The sequence below is a fragment of the Eurosta solidaginis genome, chromosome 5, assembly GCF_040869045.1.
Source record: "Eurosta solidaginis isolate ZX-2024a chromosome 5, ASM4086904v1, whole genome shotgun sequence".
In the NCBI taxonomy this organism is placed as follows: Eukaryota; Metazoa; Arthropoda; class Insecta; order Diptera; family Tephritidae; genus Eurosta; species Eurosta solidaginis.
In genome coordinates, this window is record NC_090323.1 from 217515362 (window position 1) to 217536963 (window position 21602).

Genomic DNA, 21602 nt, shown 5'->3' on the forward strand with positions numbered 1-21602 from the left:
TAAAGGGATCGAGATAGATATAGACTTCCATATATCAAAATTATCAGTATAAAAAAAAACTTGATTAGCCATGTCCGTCCGTCTGTCTGTACGTTAACACAATAACTTGAGCAAATATTGAGATATCTGCACTAAATTTGGCATGCGTGCTTATCAGGACCCATACTGTATTGGTATTGAAAATGAAGGAAATCGGATGATAACCACGCCCACTTTTATATATATAACATTTTGGAAAATACAAAAAACCTGATTAATTTAGTAAATAATACACCTAGAATGTTGAAATTTGACGTGTGGATTGATATTGACTTTTGATAAAAATTTTTAAAATGGGAATGGCACCGCCCACTTCTGATAAAATCAATTTTACAAATATTACTCATCATAAATCAAAGCCATTAAACCTTTCATAACAAAAATTCGGCAGAGAGCTTGCCTTTACTATAAAAAATGCTTCGATGAAAAATTAACCAAACTTTGATTTTTAAATTTTGACATAGAAATTGCAAAAATATTTATGAGAATTAAAAATATAAAAGGGAGCGCACATTATTTGGATTGGAAAGTTGGTAGGAAAGGAGATATTATTTAGTCTATCAATTGCGCTCCACTTTTATATTTTTACTTCTCATAAATATTTTTGCAATTTCTATGTCAAAATTTAAAAATCAAAGTTTACCAAGAATATGTCTTTATATAAGGAGACATTTTTCGCTGATTTTTGTCCATTTATATAAAGGAAGTGCTTAAAATTTTTTTATTTTATTTTTATTTTCACCTTTTCGTACATTTTCTCGTTGTCTTAACCTATATGTTAAGTTTTACGCTTGTAGCTCAATGAGAACTTACATAAAAATCAATCCCAAAATTCCCTCCGTTCCGTTTGATTTTTCTAAAAATCTCAGTCCGTGCGTTCCCTAGCGAAACTTTTTGTATTGCATCATCGGCTCTCATCGACCTCTGAATTAAGTTTGAAATTTCAAGTCTCTAGCTCATCAAGAAGTTTCTTAAAAGCTCGTTTGAAAATTTTCAAATTCTTATCTAATTATTTCGATCCGTGCGCCACCTGATGGATTTTTTTCTTTTTGTTGCATTGTCACGGTGTTCAAACCTATGTGTAAAGTTTCACGTTTGTAGCTCAATGCGAAGTTACTTAAAAATCGATTGCAAGATTTGTATGAAAAGCGGACAAACATTTCACCGACCAAATATAAAGGAAGTAATATGGAAAACTCAAATTTTTGAAAATAGGCGTGGCATCGCCCATTTATGACTAAGCAATTTTCTATGTTTCCGGAGCCATAACTCGAAGAAAAATTACCGGATCGTAATTAGATTGGGTACCCATGTTTTCCTTACAGCAGGAAATATTTCTAGTAAAAATGGACGGGATCGGTTAAAGACCACGACCACATTTATATAAAAGATGTTTAAACATCATAGTTTTGTATCAATAATATTTCACGTACCAAGTTTTGTTGTAAGAAGAAATTGGGAGACCTTTTTTATTTTAAATGGGCGGCGCCATGTGTTATGCAGGAAAGTAATTTAACTGAAAGAACTGGACAATTGAAGCTCACGCTGAGTATATAATGTTCGGTTACACACGAACTTAGACAGCCTTACTTGTGTTTAATTAATTTATAGTTGAAATTTTTTGTAAACAGAATTCAATAAAGTTTTTTAGCGTCACGCGTTTTTGCAATATGTAATCAAAGTTTGAGGTAGGAAGTGGAAAATAAAAATTCAAATGAAATGACACATTCTAATGTACAAATATTAATAGGTGTAAATATAAATATGTACGTCAAATATTTGACAAACTTCAACAGGCGGCAAATAAATTTGATAAGTTGCAAAAAAATCATATCATCACACCCATACCCAAATATATCTACAGCTATGGTGAGAAATATAGCATCAGTCTATGTTCGAATACTTTTTGTTGTTTTTTATTTTATCAGTTGTCGGTTTGAAATCGAGCTAAAGGCTTCGCATTTCTTTTCTTAATAAAGGGAATTCTTCAGAGAACTGGCAGTGTCTTCATTGTCATGCCTGCAGCGATCTGCGTTATTTGCTAATCGAATTTTCGCGTATTATTTCTGTTAGGCAGCAGCTGGTGCTACTTCTTCTAAATAGGCGTATGCAGCGCCGGAACGAAGCGTGGTTCTAACCACAGAGTCCTTCTTTTGAGGCAGCGCGACACTCCACATCGTACAAGTTACTTTTACTGGTTAGGTTGAAATCCATGGTATCTCTAACGGTGAGAACTACACCCCTGTTCAACTTTATCGACGGGTTGAAGATAACTCTTAGCAAATCGACGGCATCATTGCGTGTACTTTCTTTGCTACAGAAAATATTGTGCATATTTTGTCTGCCACAAGAAGGCGTTTGAGTCGATTCTTGGATTAGGTTTGGCTTGGTTTATATTTTTATGCTGGAATACCCACATTTTGGCACTATATCAACCCATTGGATGATGTTATAAAGTGGGCATTGATTTTTTCCTACTGTGGGACCCAAGATCTCTTTTCTGCCCACACTTTTAAATTTTCTTCTTTTCCAAAATTTTAGCAAACTTATATTTTTCGTCACAAAGTCAAGCCATGTATCAAATTTCATCCGATTATTGGTATTTGGTAATAAATTGTCGCATTTTTCCTATTTTTCGAAACTTCGATATCGATTTTTATTAAAATGAGTCCGGTGGTACTGGATTTTAGAACGGCGTTTTTCTCTGAGTGTAATAAATTCTGCTCTTAGCTGCTGCCTAAATATATGTATGTGCAATATTATCTTTGCTGTTAGCTTCCCTGTTTACAGGTATGTAGGGCTGCTTGCTTTGATATTTACATGTACATCAGTGTGGCTGATTGCTTTATTGTTGTTGTGCATTAATTAAGTAGCAGCATAGTGATGAACCGAAATGCTGATATTCACTACAAGGATCAAAGCCAAATTTCGATATGATATCTTAAACGATTTTATGGCATTAATATTTTAAAATTTTCTTCTTCAAAATGTGGGTGGTACCACAACTATTTTCCAAAATGTTATCAAATTTCTATTGTTCGTTATAAAGTCAACCTACAAACGTATCAAATTTCATCACTTTTTCGGTCTGGTACTCGTGAAGTGCGATGTGTAAACATACAGGTGTCGTCTTTGAAACTAATGTTTTTAAGTTCAGTAGAGCTCAACCAAGGGTTGAAGTTAAACCACAATAGAGATAGATTTATCAGCTTCATGCTTTTTGAGAAATGCTTCGGCGCTTTCTTATCGGTAGCAACTGATACCTACAAGTTATTGCTTTTTATTATAATTATATTATTGTAGGTATATTACATGCACATACTTTTTCCATGATAAATCAACAGTTTTTGATAAATAACGGATAATACGTCAATTAAAAATCGATTTAATTCAATTTAAATTAATTTGATTTAATTTTATTTTATTTGGTCTCATTTACTTCATTTTATTTTATTTTATTTTCTGTTTTATTTTATTTCGTAAATTGTTATTTTATTTTATTTTACTTTATTATATTTTATTTTGTAAATTGTTATTTTATTTTATTTTATTTTATTTTGTTTTATTTTATTTTATTTTGTTTTGTTTTATTTTATTTTATTTTATTTTATTTTATTTTATTTTATTTTATTCTATTCTATTTTATTTTATTTTTTTAAATTTTATTTTATAATTTTCTTTTTAAAATAAAAAATGCAAGGCATGGCGGCCTTCAGCCTCCTCTTCCTGCGCCGTACTCTCTTTAATTTTTCCTACGAATCGGCGGGATAGGACTTGTTTTATGTTGGCTCCAAATGGCATCTGCAAGGCAGATGAGTTTTAACTGAGAAGCCTTTCATTGCAGCAATGCACTCGGAGTGTTTGCCAAATCACTGCCGTGGGGCGACCTTGCTTAGAAAAACTTTTCTAAAGTTTCGATGTTGCTTTGACCGGGACTTGAACCCAGAATATTCTGTTACGTAGGCGGAGCATACTACCACCACACCACGACGGTCACACTTTATTATTTCATATAAATTTAACTAAATAATGTACAAGGATGTTACAGCCAACAAAAACTTAAAAAAAGAGAAAAGAATCAACTTAAAGCTGAATAATTCATTACGTGCATTGTTTTTTTAAACTATTTGTGTATAAGCTATAAAAATTACACATTTGCTTATGTTCGCTATTAAGTACATCTTCATTTGCAACCAAACAGCGCAGAGTGCATACATCTCTTCGTACACTTGCATGCATACAAATTAACATACGCTTAGAGACTTTAATTTATATGTGACGTGTTTGACTTGAGTTGATATGCGATTTCGCTCGTAACAACCCTACAACGTACATTTTTCCCATATTACGCTACAGTATAAGTACTACAATTACGCTTACATTATCTGTAACTCCACACACCACGCACTACACCTACATTTACATTCTGAATTCCATCAACAAATACTACGCTTATGCCTACGCTTAAACTCTACAGCTTACGATTACATTCATGATTCGCTCACACCGTGAGCAAAGATTTTTACACATTGAAACGTTTAAAATAAATGATAAAATCCTAGCCGGTCTCACATGGAACTAACAAGTCTATATAAATTATGAAATAATGCCATTTGCAAATTTTTTGTGCTATATTTTTGCCAACAACGGTGTATGTGTAAACTTATAGGGCGCACTTCACTTTTCTAATCTGAGTGCCATAAAATATATGTTAAATATTCGTGCTGTATGTACCTCTCTGTCCGTCACCTATGCCAGAACCGCTTTAGGAATATCATAACCGATTAGTCGGTTGAATTCACTTGTCATTTAACAAGGCAAGTAGTATTCATTAATTAGAGCACAAAATCATCATACGAAGACAATCTGTATCTGGGTGTATATATGGCTAGATAAGCAATGTGGAGCGGGTGTTGCCAAAATCGGATACACAATCAACTAAAGAAGCTACATAAAATTACTTAGTTCCATTTATAAGGTGGCGGGTTGAGGAAATAAACGCGATAATAACTACTTCTAAAACATACTGCTAATTAAATTGAGCTGTGAAATAAACAAAATAAAAAAAAAAAATTGTTGATTTATATTAAAGTGACTACAACAAGGATAAGAAATCGAAATACATATACTAAACAACATCAAAAAAAAAAAAAATATTTGAATTTGCATGACATGCGAAATAAAAGTGAAGTGAAAAACTGCAGCCTAATTGTTGTATTGGTATTAAAAATTTTATCGAATAACTAAATGCGTGAAAGTGAAATTTCATATTTAAATCGCATTTAAATAGGAAATGTGAATCTTTTAGTAACCGTATATGTATATTAGAGCGGGTCAAATTTTTTTCCATAAGGAGTATAGCAAAAACGTAATCTACATATGATTCTAAGAAATACAGAGTTGATTCATAGTTTACAAAAAATATAATGTCAATTTTAATGCTTCAGATTATACTGATATGATTGATCTGAATGACGATAATTTACTATCTGCACCGGTATTCACAAGAAATATTCTATACGATCACTTGGTACAATTCCTAAGATTATGATGAGCCAACACTAGATGATCCTAATATTCCAATGCATATGCAAGGAACAGAAAGATATGTACAGTTATTAACATCTGTTTCCAAACGTGTTATAGAAAAACAAATGAAGGTGTCTAAGTTCGGGTGTAACCGAAAATTATATACTCAGCGTGAGCTTCAATTGTACATTTCATTTCAGATAAATTACTTTTCTACATAACACGTGGCACTGCCCGTCTAAAAAAAATGTCTCCCATTTCCTCTTACAATAAAACCTGATAAGGGAAATATCATTGATTCAAAACTATTTTTTGCTAAGTTATAGCTTATTATTCTAGTCTACGACCCTTTTAAACTTGTTTTATATCTAAGTTGCCGTGGTCTTTAACCGATCCCGTCCATTTTTACTAGAAATATTTTCTGCTATAAGGAAAATATGTGTACCCAATTTTATTACGATCCGTTAATTTTTCTTCGAGTTAGGCTCCCGAAACATAGAAAATTGCTTAGTCATAAAAAGGGCGGTGCCACGCCCATTTTTTTAAATTTAAAGTTTTTCCTATTTATTGTTATAAATCCACTTTGAAAATGAAATACCGTTGATATATAGCTCTTTTTGCAAAGATATAGCTTATTTTATTCGTCCACGACCCTGTTAAAAATCGTTTATATAAAAGTGGGCATGGTCCTTAACCGATTTCTTTAATTTTTCCTCAAAACATTCCTTGTAGTAAAGGCAATCTATCTGCCGAATTTTGTTATGATAGGTTTAACGGTTTTTGATTTATGTTTAATAATATTTGTAAAATAGATTTTATCACAAGTGGGCGGTGCAACGCCCATTTTAATTTTTTTTTTCAAATTTATGTCAAGAGTCTCAATATAAGTCCACACGTCAAATTTCAACATTCTAGGTGTATTATTTACTAAATAATCAGGTTTTTTGTGTTTTCCAAAATGTTATATATATAAAAAGTGGGCGTGGTTATCAACCGATTTCGCTCATTTTCAATAACAATCTATTCTGGGTCCAGATAAGCTCGTCTACCAAATTTGGTGAATATATTTCAATATTTACTCAAGTTATCGTGTTAACGGACGGACGGACATGGCTCAATCAAATTTTTTTTTCGATACTGATGATTTTGATATATGGAAGTCTATATCTATCTCGATTCCTGTATACCTGTACAATCAACCGTTATCCAACCAAAGTTAATACACTCTGTGAACAAAGCACGCTGAGTATAAAAAACGTGAAGGTGTCATGGCTGTTACAGCAGAAAGTCGTGAAAAACAACCACGAATGGAGAGCAAAAAAATTTCAAAAAATAATAACATAACATTACTTTTATTTTGAAAAATACGTTAAAATGGTCAATTCTAAGTAAAAAATTATTTTTTAAATAAATTACATTAAAATTATAAAAATTGTGTTTTTTTCCTTATTACTTGAAAATATAGGTTTTTTATGGAAATTTTTTTCTACTAAAACGAATTCGAAAAAAGAAAAACTGTCTGAATGAAAGTTGTTGGAAATATTCTGAACTTATTTTAGCTATAAAGAAAAAAAAATTGTCCATAAGAAATTTGTTAAAAATGATAATATAATAGTTAAAAGTTCATTTTAGGCTAATTTCTCATAATTTAAGCCTGATATCTCTATTAAAATTCAAAAACGCTACAGATATTAATACACATTCTGAAATGTACGTAAAATACCTTTAAAGTAAGCCCAGTGTGATATTTTTCCTATAATTCTATCAGAAGCTATGAAGATTTTTTGGCCAAACCCTACATTCATATGGCAAAATATTTATTTTGCAAAAGTCGCGACCTCGAAATCGGACTTAGAGCTATGGTGTCTTCAGCAATTTTTTTTAGAATCAACTGCAGATTACGTTTTTGCTATACTCCTGATGAAAAAAATCCATCCATACAATTTGACCCGCTCTAGTATGTGCATATTAGAATTTTTTTCTTCGCACGTTTTGTTTATGAATTAGTGCTACAAATTTTTGTTGTTATTGTTTTAAAGTTTTTTATACACTATTTGAAATTTAGCTTTTCACTTCAAGTATTTGTACTTTCATTTATGTGATTTTCTTATCTATGTACCTACATTGACTACTGTTTTGAGTGTTGTATCCGCCGTGTGATTAGTGGTAAATACGTTGTTACTAATTTTTAAATATGAGCAATGATGATATTTGTAAGTATCTGAACTTAAGTAAGTATATTTGATATTTATTTGTAAACAATCTTTTGTTAAAAGTAGCGTAAACAAGAGAAAAAGGGACCACCCCTTATTATGAGCATCTTTCGATCTTAACTGACTACCGAACATCGAATTTCGAATTAGTAATATGACAGAACGATACGAGTACTGAGTGAGTTACGTTAGGTTGAACTGGCCGGTCCATGAGGACCTCGCACATACTGAATGAGTCCGTAGTGTTGCCAGAAGTTTATTTAACGACCAAACTGAAATGTTAGGTTAGGTTAAAGTGGCTGCCCTCCAGAAATGTGAGGGACACACTTAGGCCGGCTGGCCCATTATGATACCACTGTGCGGGCTATAGCCCTTCCTACTTTAGATGTGTAGGAATTTGAACCAATTTGACCTTCGGATGTAGCGTAGAATATTTTCGATTGCCGCAGAGCTAAGTTCTGCTAAGCACTCGATGATATACTTATTCAGACATTCCATACGTATACTGTCCAGAGCAGGGCATCTACAGAGGAAGTGCTCGACGCTCTCTATCTCCTCTTCATCCCTGCATCTCCGACAAAAATCATTGGTTGGAATTGCGTTCGCCGTATATTACCATTAGTCAGTGGACCAAACTGAAAACCCTATCAAAAACCAGTACCTATGTTATAAAATAACTCCGTCCTCTTGGCAAATACTAGAAGTTTTCTAGGACCTATGCCACTTGCTTCTTCAGCTGTATTACCCCTAATAGCTGGAGTCTTTGCCTGGCAAGCGCAGGGCACGAGCACAAAACGTGCTCGACCGTTTCCTCCTTCAACCCGCACTTCCTACATCTTTTATCACTGACCAAGCCTAATTTAAAGGCATGTGAGGCCAGAAGGCAGTCAAAACACCCGTCATAAGTTTACAGCCTCCTCTTGTTAATGACAAAAGCAACTTTGTTAGTGTAAGTTTGTAAGACCTACACATAATATTAGACACTTTACAGCCCCGCGCTTGGACCCAGCCTTTCTCGCTTGGTCGATCATGTGCACCTCTCGCCTTTTCTTAATCTCGCCCAATCTAATCGGGACGTCTAGGGAGCACGCTTCAAGGGATGCGCCCTTTTTAGCTAGTTCATCCGCTTTTTCATTGCTATCTATTCCCATATGCCCTGTAACCTCAATATAGATGAATGATTTTCCCCGTCCCGATTATTTCCAGGGATCGTTTACACTCTAAGACACTTTTAGATGTTGTGCTATGCGAGATTAGTGCCATAATTGCTGCTTGGCTGTCAATATAAAAGTTAACACGGCTGCAGTTAAAGCTTTCTCTTCCAGTGTTTCTACTGCTGTAATACTTCCGCTTGGAAAACGCTACAGTAATCTGGCAGCCTGTAGGATCTGCTTATTTCCGGATCAGCACAGTATACCGCAGACCATACTCCTTCCACTGCTTTGGAACCATCTGTGTACACATGTATCGCCTCGTCCGCCATTTGAGCACCCTTGCGCCAAACAACCACCTATTGTAGCCTTAAAATCCCCATCGAAGTGCAGATAGGGAATCAAGTAGTATGTTCGTTCTATAATTGACGCTATACTACTATGGCCGTATGGCACTGAGCCTCGTTGCAGTTTTTAACGCTATGTTCTTTGCTACCAGGTCTACAGGTGGAATGTGCAGAATGGCATACAGTGCAGCCTTAGGGGTAGTTTTCAGTGCTCCCGTAAAATTAAGCATTGACAGCCTGCATACCTCCTCTAAGTTTTTGTGGCAGGTTCTTCTTGTGTGGCTTTTCACCAAACAAGAACTGAGAAGCTGAGGATATGGTTTACAATCGCTGTAAATACCCAATGAGAAGGAGAGGGCGTTAAACCCCACGTACACTGAGTGATTATTATCGATATTTTCCAAAATATAGTCGAGTATTTTATACCCGATGCTTTTTACTAAGTACTGAGTAAAGTATCAATACTTTACATCGATACTTCTCCCCGATGCTTCACCAATTGCCGATGATCTACAGGTTTAAGTTCAACAAAGTATAGAATATTAACACCATACTATAATTGAGATATCTTCGCCAAATTTGGTACACGAGCTTATCAGAACTCAAGATGTCGTCGACGACACTGTAAAGGCTGCTAGCTAAAGTTTATTAAAAACAAAGTTGCTAACTCCGCTAGTGTAACTGGTCCCAAGAAGTTGACTGCTCGCAAGAAGTTGAAAATATATTTTCAAAACGTTTCGGAGTTGAGAACTAAATCTAAGCTGCTATTCGTATTGAGCTCAAACTTAGATTATGATATTTTCGTTCTCGTTGAAACTTGGCTAAACGAGAGCTTTTACGACAGTGAATACTTTGATACTAATCTCTACAATGTGTTTCGGAAGGATCGTGATTATGCTAAAACTGGTCATAGTAGAGGTGGAGGTGTTTATAGAGCACATGTAGATAATATTCGGGAGCTTGCATTTAATCTGCATGATCATGACAGTATCTGTGTTCTTGGTGACCTCAATCTGGGAAATATTGATTGGTCCTATATTGATGGTTGTAATCAGCTTGTTGCTAATAATGTCAACAGCATATCCGAAATTTATTTGATAGATAATCTAATGAGTCGCGGTCTTACTCAGATAAATAGCTTTTCTAATCAGCTATCTCGTATCTTAGACTTAATTTTTTTTAATGATAATGTAAATTATACAATATCTGAGTGCCTTGATCCTCTTTCCACTCCTAGTATTCACCATGTACCGTTAATTCTAAAGATATAATTCTATGAATTTAGTTCTATTTGTGCCGTTGTTTAATTTATCAGTTATCGCTTTAGAAATATGGATGCTTATATGGTAAATTTTGCAGTTGATTCCATTGACTGGATTACATTATTTTCCGATGTTGAAGTCTCTAACTGTTATGAAATTTTTAAGCATAAGATTAAGGAAATTTGCAAAGCGCATATCCCTGTTCTAAAAAAATACAAATACAAAGTTCCTTGGCATACCAAGCAGCTGTTAAAACTTAAAAATTTGAGAAATAAATATTTCAAGAAGTTCAAGCTGTCAAATTCTGTGACTCATAAAGTGATATATTTACGTTATTCAAAGCAATTTAATTTTTTGAACAAGGATCTTAAGCGTAATTATATTCGTAAGTTTGAATAGGATATAAAATAAAGTTCTAGCTCATTTTGGAGGTATGTCAACTCCAGAAAATCTTGCTCAAGTATTCCGTCTGTGGTTTATCTCAATGATGCTCAAGCCCAGTCTACCGCTGCTAATCTCTTTGCCCAGTTCTTTAAGTTTAATTTCGAAGCCGACACTGACGTTGATGCGGAGTGTTTCACGAACATTGGTTCCCCAACAAATCTTGGATCATTAACTTTAACGCTTAATGATGTTGAAGACATCTACAAATACTGATGTTGATGGCCTGTCATCATATCTTTTTAAAAGTTGTTCTGCATTTGCTGCCCCTCTGCTGCTTCTGTTCAATAAGTCACTTGATCGGGGACAGTTCATTGATGCCTGGAAGGTAGGCTCTATTAATCCAGTATTTAAAAGTGGCAACAAGAATAAAAAAAAAAATAAATGTAAGGCGCGATAACCTCCGAAGAGATCTAAGGCCGAGCTTCTCTTCCAATTTGTGTCGTGCTCCTCTTGATTTTCCCTACAAATTGGCCGGACGGGACCTACATGTTTTACGCTGACTCCGAACGGCATCTGCAAGGCAGATGAGTTTTCACTGAGAGCTTTTCATGGCAGAAATACACCCGGAGCGCTTGCCAAACACTGCCGAGGGGCGACTCCGCTTAGAAAAATTTTCTTCTAATTGAAAAATCTTATTTCTAAAATTTTGATGTTGCTTTGCCCGGGGTTTGAACCCAGGGCATACGGTGTGGTAGGCGGAGCACGCTACCATCACGCCACGGTGGTCGCCAACAAGAATAATATTGCCAATTATAGACCAATCGCTAAGATATCCTCCATATCAAAATTATTCGAGACTATTGTAAAAAATAAGATTTATTTTGCAGTAAATAGGTTTATCTCCATTGAACAGCATGGTTTCGTAAAAGGTCGTTGAACGGTCTCAAATCTGGCAGTGTTTTCGGAATATTGCATCTCAGCGTTTCAAAACCGACTTCAAGTTGATACTGTATACACAGACTTTTCAAAGGCTTTTGACAAAGTAAGTCACAAAATTTTAATATTGAAACTTAGAGCTATAGGATTTCAGTCCACCCTTTTAAATTGATTTGAATCCTATCTCTCGTGTCGTAAATGTAAGGTCGTTGTTGATGGGTTCTCATCGGATTCGTCCATTGCGACGTCTGGAGTTCCTCAGGGTAGCATATTGGATCCACTTCTGTTCGTTATCTTTATAAACGATAAATCCAGTTGTTTCAAGTACACTAATTTTCTTTTGTATGCTGATGATTTAAAGTTGTATTCGTCAATTACAAGTAAGGAGGACGTATCGAATCTCCAATCTGATTTAGATAATGTCGCGATTTTGTGTAAACGAAATAAACTAAATTTAAATATTAAAAAATGCTCACATGTCTCCTACTCTAAGTCTCGCTGTCTTCTGCCTATATCTTACAATTTCCGTCTTCCAGTGAGTTTTAGAGCTCCGGCTCACGCTCAATTCTCACGGGAATGCTCTGGATCATTGAGAGACTTGAGAAGCAGATGTCGTAACATTTTCGCACACGTGAAATGTGATAGGCAGATGCCGCCGCTGTTTTTCATTTAACTCATACGGCGAAAGGCAAAGCAGCGACATCTATTTTAGAAAAAGTAGGTTTATTAAAGGCAGCGTTGCCAAACTAAAAAGAAAAAATTTACAAATTATCTGGCTCACAAATTGAACCAGACTTCTATCTGGATTTATCTGGCTCAAATCGTTGTTGTTGCATTTTCATGCAAAATTATTTATATGGCTCAGGATTTTGCCACCGGATGATGGCAAATATTGATGGGCTTCCACTATCCACTTAAAGTGAAATTATCGATCTTGGTCTTGTATTCGATTCCAAATTTCTGTTTCACAGCCATTGGAGCTACGTAATTGCAAAGGCATATTCAGCACTTGCATTCATTAGACGTTTTGGCTCTGACTTTTCTGATCCCTACTCTTTAAAATTGCTGTACACCTCGCTTGTACGTTCCAAATTAGAATACGCTGTTTTTATCTGGAGCCCATACTATGATTATCATATTAAGAGGCTTGAGCGAGTTCAAAATGTGTTTGTCCGCTTTGCGTTGCGGTCCTTAAACTTCAGAGACCCGATTCTTCCTTATAGGAGTCGTTGTTTGCTTATTAATTATTAAGGACTTTAACTTAGATACTAGACAGTCCATTCTGTCCCTCACTTTTGTGTTCGATTTAATAAGTGGATTAATTGACTGTCCCTTCTTGCTTGAGAGAATACATTTAATATCCCGCAGAGGAGTTTACGGAATCATGATATTTTCTGGTTGGGCTTTGTTAGAACTAATTACGCAACCAATGCTCCGTTTTTAGAGCTTTGAAAGAATTTAATTCGCTTATAAACCCTGGAAATCTTGATTTTTCCTCTATGAAAGATGTATTTAAACAAAGATTAAATGAACTTTTTCTTAGCTAATTAGTTTTTAAGTTAAAATAATAATGGTTTTTATTTTCTTAGATGCTTTTTCTTCTTGTAATCTGTGTGAAAATTTTTTATATTTTCTAGATTAATATTGAAATAAATAAATAAACAAATTTCAATACGTCTAGGGTGCTCACAGTCCCAGTCCACATAATCTTCGACACTTTACAGCCTCGCGCTTGGACCCACACCTTTCCCGCTTGGTCGATCATGTGCATCTCTCGTCTTCTCCTAATCTCGCCCAATCTTATTGGGACGTCTACAGAGCAAGCTTCAAGGTCCTAAAGGAGTATGTGACTAATGCCAGTTTTGATCTCTTTGTATGCGTTGAACTGTTCCCTTTTGTTTGAGCATGTCCTATGAATAGACTAATTGTACCCTTTATACACGAACTGGAAAGATAAGACCAATTTTACTTAAATAATTCGAATCCATCATCTAGAATCTTTTTTATTTAACTCACTTCGTTGCCGTTTTTTTATGTTTTTTAAAATAGGCTACATATATTTGAACGTGACTTTCCCAACTGTATACAAAAGGGACTAGAGGGGATCAATTATGCCCCAATGTAGGCAAAAGATATCAATCGGAAACCGCTCTCTTTTGGGATTATGCTGAATTCATCGAATGCGAGTCATAATACCGAATACACATTCGTTTGATCAGCTCTTTCTACGACAGTCGAAGATCGCATTCGCCTCATAACAGAGGCCAGTTTAATTTTAGGTGTACTATATACCCCGCTGTAGATTTTCAAGAGAAACCATGAGGTTTCCAAGTTTCTGTGATTTATATTTTCATAAACTTATATTTCTGCGTGATAATAAATAAAATATTTATTTATTTTTATTTATTTATGTAAGGCGCGATAACCTCCGAAGAGATCTAAGGCCGAGCTTCTCTTCCAATTTGCGTCGTGCTCCTCTTGATTTTCCCTACAAATTGGCCGGACGGGACCTACATGATTTTATGCCGACTCCGAACGGCATCTGCAAGGCAGATGAGTTTTCACTGAGAGCTTTTCATGGCAGAAATACACCCGGAGCGCTTGCCAAACACTGCCGAGGGGCGACCCCGCTTAGAAAAATTTTCTTCGAATTGAAAAACCTTATTTCTAAAATTTTTTTTGATGTTGGTGTGGTAGGCGGAGCACGCTACCATCACACCACGGTGGCCGCCAAATAAAATATTATAATTCATATTTTTGTTTGAGGTCGTAGATACCCCAGACCAAGTTACAAACTCGTTAAGTGTTAGAAGGACTAATACATCCCTGGTATGTTTTGCATAAGCGCATAATTTTTGTATATTTTAGGCATACATATTTACATTAACGGTTATTTTCACCGTCTCCAGTTAAGTTCGATTCTACCTGGAGGATAGCAATCTATCAGATACTTCATTAGACATTTTCGTTTTCACCAACACAGGGTGACCAAAACTTGGCTAATCGATAATTCTGAATGTTTCGTAGAAAAAATCGAAAAAAAACTATTGTAAATACACGAAAACTAGTCAAACAGCTGACTTTTGTTTACATTTTACCCTGAATTTAACTGAGATGCAGGCCTTCAGTTAGCTTGTAGAAAAAGAAATTTTCAATAACTTGTAGATAAGTGGCTAACTGAAGATGGCGAAACCGGCTCTAAGTAAGTATGCACCGATTTCAGTAAGAACCATCTTGGCCCCTTGTCCCACTATTAGCTATTTTTTTAATCATTAACGTTACTACTATAAAGTTAGCTTTTTGTTTTCATTCAAAAGTTTTATTCGACTTTCAGTTGTGAACAATTAAGTAGGTAATCGACGGTTTATCAGTTTGTAATCAGCATGTTATCAATTTGTTACCGATAGGTTATCGAAGTTTTTTCAGTATGTTTTATATAGCGACGTTATCGACGACTCTTTGGTTTGTTATTAAGCAGATTTCAAAAAAGTTTATCCAGTCAATAAGACATCGATAACCCCTCGATATCAAGTCGATGAGAAACCTATATAACAACACACTCGAAAAAAACAATCCAATAACAAATCGATAACTCGATGATAGTCTTGCTATCGATAACAAATGGACAACTCGTCGATATCGATTGTTACCGATAACATGCTGATAAAGCTCTTCTCAAAAAGTCCCGAAATTATGCCGACATCGTCCTTAGCTATTACTGGCATGGTTCCGATAAAAGTCTTCAAGCATTTACGAAATAAATCCGATATAATACTGAAGTAGATACGAAATGACCCCGCTAAATTTGTTTTTATTGTCAAATAAGTAAACGAGATATATGTACATTATTAGAATTTTTTACCGTCAATAGTTTTCAAATTTCGTTTAAAAAGAGACCGGTTTCAGCATTGTGCTATCTTCAGTATCATTTTTCTTTCAGATCTTTTTTTCTCGCTTGTCTTGTATTGGTAGTTCAGAAGCTGTATATGTACTTATGTGTTTGTGCGTGTGAGGAAAGTATCTAATGTGGTACCTGCATTTATTTGTTTTCATATATATTCATAATTGGGGTGTCTTTTACCTACCAGTTGTTTTAAACGAGATAAATGGCTTAGAAAGGAGCTACAACAAAATTTGTGTTCAAGCTATTGTTTGACGGACGGGCAATCGAATAAATGGATGGGCATGGCCACGAAATCTTGTGATAATTATACTCAGTTGAGCAGAGCTCACAGAGTATATTAAGTTTGATTGGATAACGGTTGGTTGTACATATATAAAGGAATCGAGATAGATATAAATTTCCATATATCAAAATAATCATTGATAATTGATTGAGCCATGTCCGTCCGTCCGTCCGTCCGTTAACACGAGAACTTGAGTAAATTTTGAGGTATCGCTATTTAAAATGAACGATATCGGACTATAACCACGCCCACTTTTTCGATATCGAAAATTTCGAAAAACCGAAAAAGTGCGATAATTCATTACAAAAGACAGATAAAGCGACGAAACTTGGTAGATGAGTTGATCTTATGACGCAGAATAGAAAATTAGTAAAATTTTGGACAACGGGCGTGACACCGCCCACTTTTAAAAGAAGGTAATTTAGAAGTTTTGCAAGCTGTAATTTGGCAGTCGTTGAAGATATCATGATGAACTTTGGCAGGAACGTTACTGCTATTACTATATGTACGCTTAATAAAAATTAGCAAAATCGGAGAAGGACCACGCCTACTTTAAAAAAAAAATTTTTTTAAAGTAAAATTTTAACAAAAAATTTTATATCTTTACAGTATATAAGTAAATTATGTCAACATTCAACTCCAGTAATGACATGGTGCAACAAAATAAAAAAATAAAAGAAAATTTCAAAATGGGCGTGGCTCCGCCCTTTTTCATTTAATTTGTCTAGGATACTTTTAACGCCATAATTCGAACAAAAACTAACCAATCCTTTTGAAATTTGGTACGGGCATAGATTTTATAACGTTAACTGTTTTCTGTGAAAATGGGCGAATTCGGTTGATGCCACGCCCAGTTTTTATACACAGTCGTCCGTCTGTCCTTCCGCATGGCCGTTAACACGATAACTTGAGCAAAAATCGGCATATCTTTAATGAACTTAGTTCACGTGCTTACTTGAACTCACTTTATCTTGGTATGAAAAATGAACGAAATCCGACTATGACCACGCCCACTTTTTCGATATCGAAAATTACGAAAAATGAAAAAAATGCCATAATTCTATACCAAATACGAAAAAAGGGATGAAACATAGTAAGGTAATTGGATTGTTTTATTGACGCGAAATATAACTTTAGAAAAAACTTTATAAAATGGTTGTGACACCTACCATATTAAGTAGGAGAAAATTAAAAAAGTTCTGCAGGGCGAAATAAAAAACCCTTAAAATCTTGGCAGGTACTACATATATAAATAAATTAGCGGTATCCAACAGATGATGTTCTGGGTCACCCTGGTCCACATTTTGGTCGATATCTGGAAAATGCCTTCACATATACAACTACCACCACTCACTTTTAAAACTCTCATTAATACCTTTAATTTGATACCCATATCGTACAAACATATTCTAAAGTCACCCCTGGTCCACCTTTATGGCGATATCTCGAAAAGGCGAACACCTATAGAACGAAGGCCCACTCCCTTTTAAAAATACTAATTAACACCTTTCATTTGATACCCATATTGTACAAACAAATTCTAGGGTCACCCCTGGTCCACCTTTATGGCGATATCTCGAAACGGCGTCCACCTATGGAACTAAGGATTACTCCCTTTTAAAATACTCATTAACACCTTTCATTTGATACCCATATCGTACAAACGCATTCTAGAGTCACCCCTGGTCCACCTTTATGGCGATATCTCGAAACGGCATCCACCTATAGAACTAAGGATTACTCCCTTTTAAAATACTCATTAACACCTGTATAATTTTCGCTAGCACTCTTCAATAAAAAGGTGGAACGCGCTAGTTTTAAGTTTTGATTATTAGTGTATTATTGTACTCTGTTTTTTTGAATTCACAACTCACAAATTTCAAGGTGTAAAAGAAAAAAGGTAAATTTAAATAAACAACTGCGCGACGGCGGGCGGGCGATAAATATAAAAAACGATGCGATCGATGCGTAGCGAACGGCTGGTGGTCTATTAGAAACTGAACATTGAGAGTGAGCGCGGCAGCAGGCACAGCTGAGCTGCCATGATGATGTTTGGCCGCACTGGCCGGGTGTTGCCAGACGGAGGGGCGGACTTAATCCGAAAATCGGATCATGTCTTCAACATGCTCCCCCCCCCCGCCCGACGCGTGGCTGGGTTGAGGATAGCCTCGATCTTGTCTAGGGCTGCCCGTGCCTCTTTCACTAATTTCCTCAGGTTTTCGTCGCGCTGTCGAGCCGACCGGCTTTGGATTGCCCTTTGGTGATGTTGGGCTGGTGCGCGCCTTTGTCCGCTGTCCGTGCGAAGCGTATTGGTGCCCTGTTGTCGAGCTCGGTGTAGGAGAGTGTGGTGGCCGAGTGAGTATTTGCGGCAGCTGGACGGGGAGTCACATGCCCCGGTGCTGTGCGACACTGCCAGACAGTTTATGCAGTACCGGTGGTTCCTCGCGCACTCGTAACGCTCCTCAGGCTTCATTGCGAGGAACGCCCGGCACTGCCTTAGCGCGTGTCGCTGCCCACATAGCCGGCATTTCTGGGTCTCCGTAGATCTGCGGGTCCTGTAAAGACAAGAAAAGAAAAAATACGTATTTCTCAAAAAATGGGTTAGAAAAATACGTTGGGGAGGGTAGCTTATATGTAGATTGCTAGGGGCATGAAGCAGAGGGTACCAGAGGTAGGGTTGGCACTGCTAGGCAGTTGGTAGCACGCACAGTTTGGCAATATTTCGGGTTATTAGTCCGTTTTGTGTTTTGAGTTCCACCACTCGAACATGGTTATCCGATCCAGGGTGTAAAGTGATTACCCGTCCCAAACGCCATTCGTTCGGGGGTAGTAAATCATCCCTTACCACGACTAAATCTCCAACTTGAATATTGCGTTGAGGGCATTTCCATTTGTACCGCTTATGCAGCTCCTTCTTCCATCGTGTGCTGAACTGGTGGTGAAGCACTTTCAGTTTCTGCCATTTGTTGACCAAGGTGAGATGCTCTGCAGTTGGCTCCGGTAACGACAAGAGCGGCGCGCCACGTAGGAAATGCCCTGGGGTTAGGACTAGGGGATCCATTGGATCTTCGGACATAGGGGAGAGCGGTCGGGAGTTGAGGACCGCCTCTATGCGTACTAAGAGGGTAGTAAGCTCTTCGAAGGAGAACTTCTGGTTTCTTGCTACTTTCGTAAAGTGTATCTTGAAACTTTTCACGGCCGCTTCCCATAGCCCACCCATGTGTGGAGCGTATGGTGGGATGAATTTCCATGAGAATCCGTGAGTTGCATACTTTTCGGCGACGTCTGTAGCGACTTCCTTGAGGAATGTGGTGAATTCTCTTTGTAATCCGCGTTGTGCGCCGACGAACGTCTTTCCGTTGTCAGAATATATCTGGTGGGGTAGGCCACGGCGGCCAGTAAATCGGGCAAAGGCTGCGTTGAAGGCATTCGTGGTGAGGTCAGAACACACTTCTAAGTGAACAGCCTTTGTGGAAAAACAGACGAACACACAAACGTAAGCTTTGACATACGAAGCTCGGCGAAGGGGAGAAGTTTTTACCATAAATGGTCCAGCAAAGTCGACTCCTGTTGTATGAAAGGGTAGGGAATACGTTGACCTCTCGGGTGGCAAGGCTGCCATTATCTGCGTTTTCATCTGCTGTTTATAGATGGTGCAGGTTTTGCAGTGGAAGACGAGCTTTTTGACCTTTTGCTTCAAACGTGGAATGTAGTACTGTTGCTGTACCATTCGGATCATCAGCTGTTTGTCGGCGTGCAGCAGGTGCGAATGGAGGAAGTCTAACAGAAGAGAACAAAATCGAGAGTTTTCGGATATGATAATTGGGTGCCGCTCATTAAAGCTATAGGTGGCATATGCTAATCTTCCAGAAACTCGCATGATCCCTGAGTCATCTAGAATGGGGTTTAATGTCAGAAGGGTGTTCTTTTTGGGTAAGGGTCCTGACGTTTGAAGCAGCTCTATCCTGTCTCCGTAATGATTCCGTTGAGTTTGAATGATGATTTTGATTTTGGCATCATTCACTTCGGCGTGGGTGAGGTTAAGCGTGGCTGGAACTTCTAGTTTTCTTGCTCTTCGGATAAACCGCAACATATAGGCCACGACTCTAAGTGCTCGAGAAAACGACGAAAACCGGTCGAGTATGTCTATATTTTCTTCCTGCAGGGTGTGGAATACTTCCACATGTCGTTGTTCGGGGGGAGTTGGGTGGTGAGAAATATCCTTTGGCCGCGAAGTTGATGGATTGATAAGCCAATTAGGTCCTTCCCACCATAATGGACATTGGACTAAATCCTGAGGCTTGCAGCCTCGAGTGCCCAAATCCGCTGGGTTATCCTTACTGGAAACGTGCCTCCAAGTGGCGTTGTCAACATTCTTAAGAATTTCAGAGGTTCTGTTGGCGACATACGTTTTCCAGGTATGGGGTGGTTTTTCTAACCAGGCCAGTACGATGGCAGAATCGCACCAGAGAATGAGTTCGTGTTGGGGTAGATTCAGCTCACTTCGCAGCTGTTTCACTAACTTGGAGAGTAAAACTGCTCCACAGAGTTCCAACCGTGGAAGACTCACGATTTGGAGGGGTGCTACTTTGCTTTTAGCAGCTAGCAAATGGGATGAAAAACTATTTTCATGGGTTTGTAATCGTAAATATATACAGGCACAACATGCTTTTTCTGAAGCATCTGAGAATCCATGCAGCTGGATTAGTTTATCGGGGGAATACTGTACCCACCTAGGGATTTTAATGTCTCTGATATGAGGTAAATTTTCATAAATTGAGGTCCATTTTTGGAGAGCTCCGGGCTTCACGTCTTCGTCCCAATCCGTTCCTTCCATCCAGAGTTGTTGCAGCAACATTTTGGCAAGAATCATTATTGGTGAAAGCCATCCTGCGGGGTCAAACAGTTTTGCCACTGCTGATAAAATCTGCCTTTTTGTAGTCGTGTTTTCTGCTGATGGTGGATCATACGTGTAGGTGAAGGTGTCGGTTAGCGCGTTCCACTGAATTCCAAGGGTTTTTGTGGAACTCGAATCATGGAATTTAAGGAAGTCGACGTCTAGCACATCAGGGTCGGGAACGGGTTTTAAAATTTTAGGGTGATTTGCCGACATCTTCCTCAAAGGGAACCCTGCCGATTTTAAAGCTTCGATAACTTGAGTCATAGAGTTCAAAGTGGACTGTATATCATGACCGCCGGACAAAATATCGTCAACATAAGTTTCATTCAATAAAATATTTTTAGCGAGCGGATATTCGTCTTGACAGTCGTGGGCGAGTTGGTGTAGGGTTCGAATCGCCAAATATGGCGCGCAATTTACACCAAAGGTAACTGTTTTTAGTCGAAAATCTTGTATCGGCAGAGTTGGGTGTTTCCGAAAAACGATTCGATGAAAATCTTTGTCTTCTTCATGGACGAGTATTTGGCGATACATTTTCTCAATATCGCCATTAAAAACAAACTTATAAAGTCGCCATTTAAGTATGACGAGCATTAAGTCATTTTGTAGAATGGGGCCTGTATGAAGCACGTCGTTCAACGAGTTGCCAGAATG

At 37.2% G+C, this 21602-nt stretch overlaps 1 protein-coding gene across 7 annotated transcripts in view; it reads left to right on the top strand.

Moving 5' to 3' along the window:
- Eip63F-1 (Ecdysone-induced protein 63F 1) overlaps window positions 1–21602 on the top strand; it is a 368174-nt gene that overhangs the window by 114218 nt on the left and 232354 nt on the right. Inside the window, exons 1-2 of one of the 7 annotated variants that reach the window (XM_067788286.1) lie at window positions 4817–5334; window positions 7634–7781. The exons of 5 other annotated variants lie outside the window; for them this stretch is intronic. In XM_067788286.1, the coding sequence (XP_067644387.1) occupies window positions 7763–7781 (19 nt within the window). In that variant the 5' untranslated portion in view covers window positions 4817–5334; window positions 7634–7762. Of the gene's footprint in view, window positions 1–4816; window positions 5335–7633; window positions 7782–21602 lie in introns of those variants that run through there. One more of the 7 variants, XM_067788285.1, reaches the window with a different exon arrangement.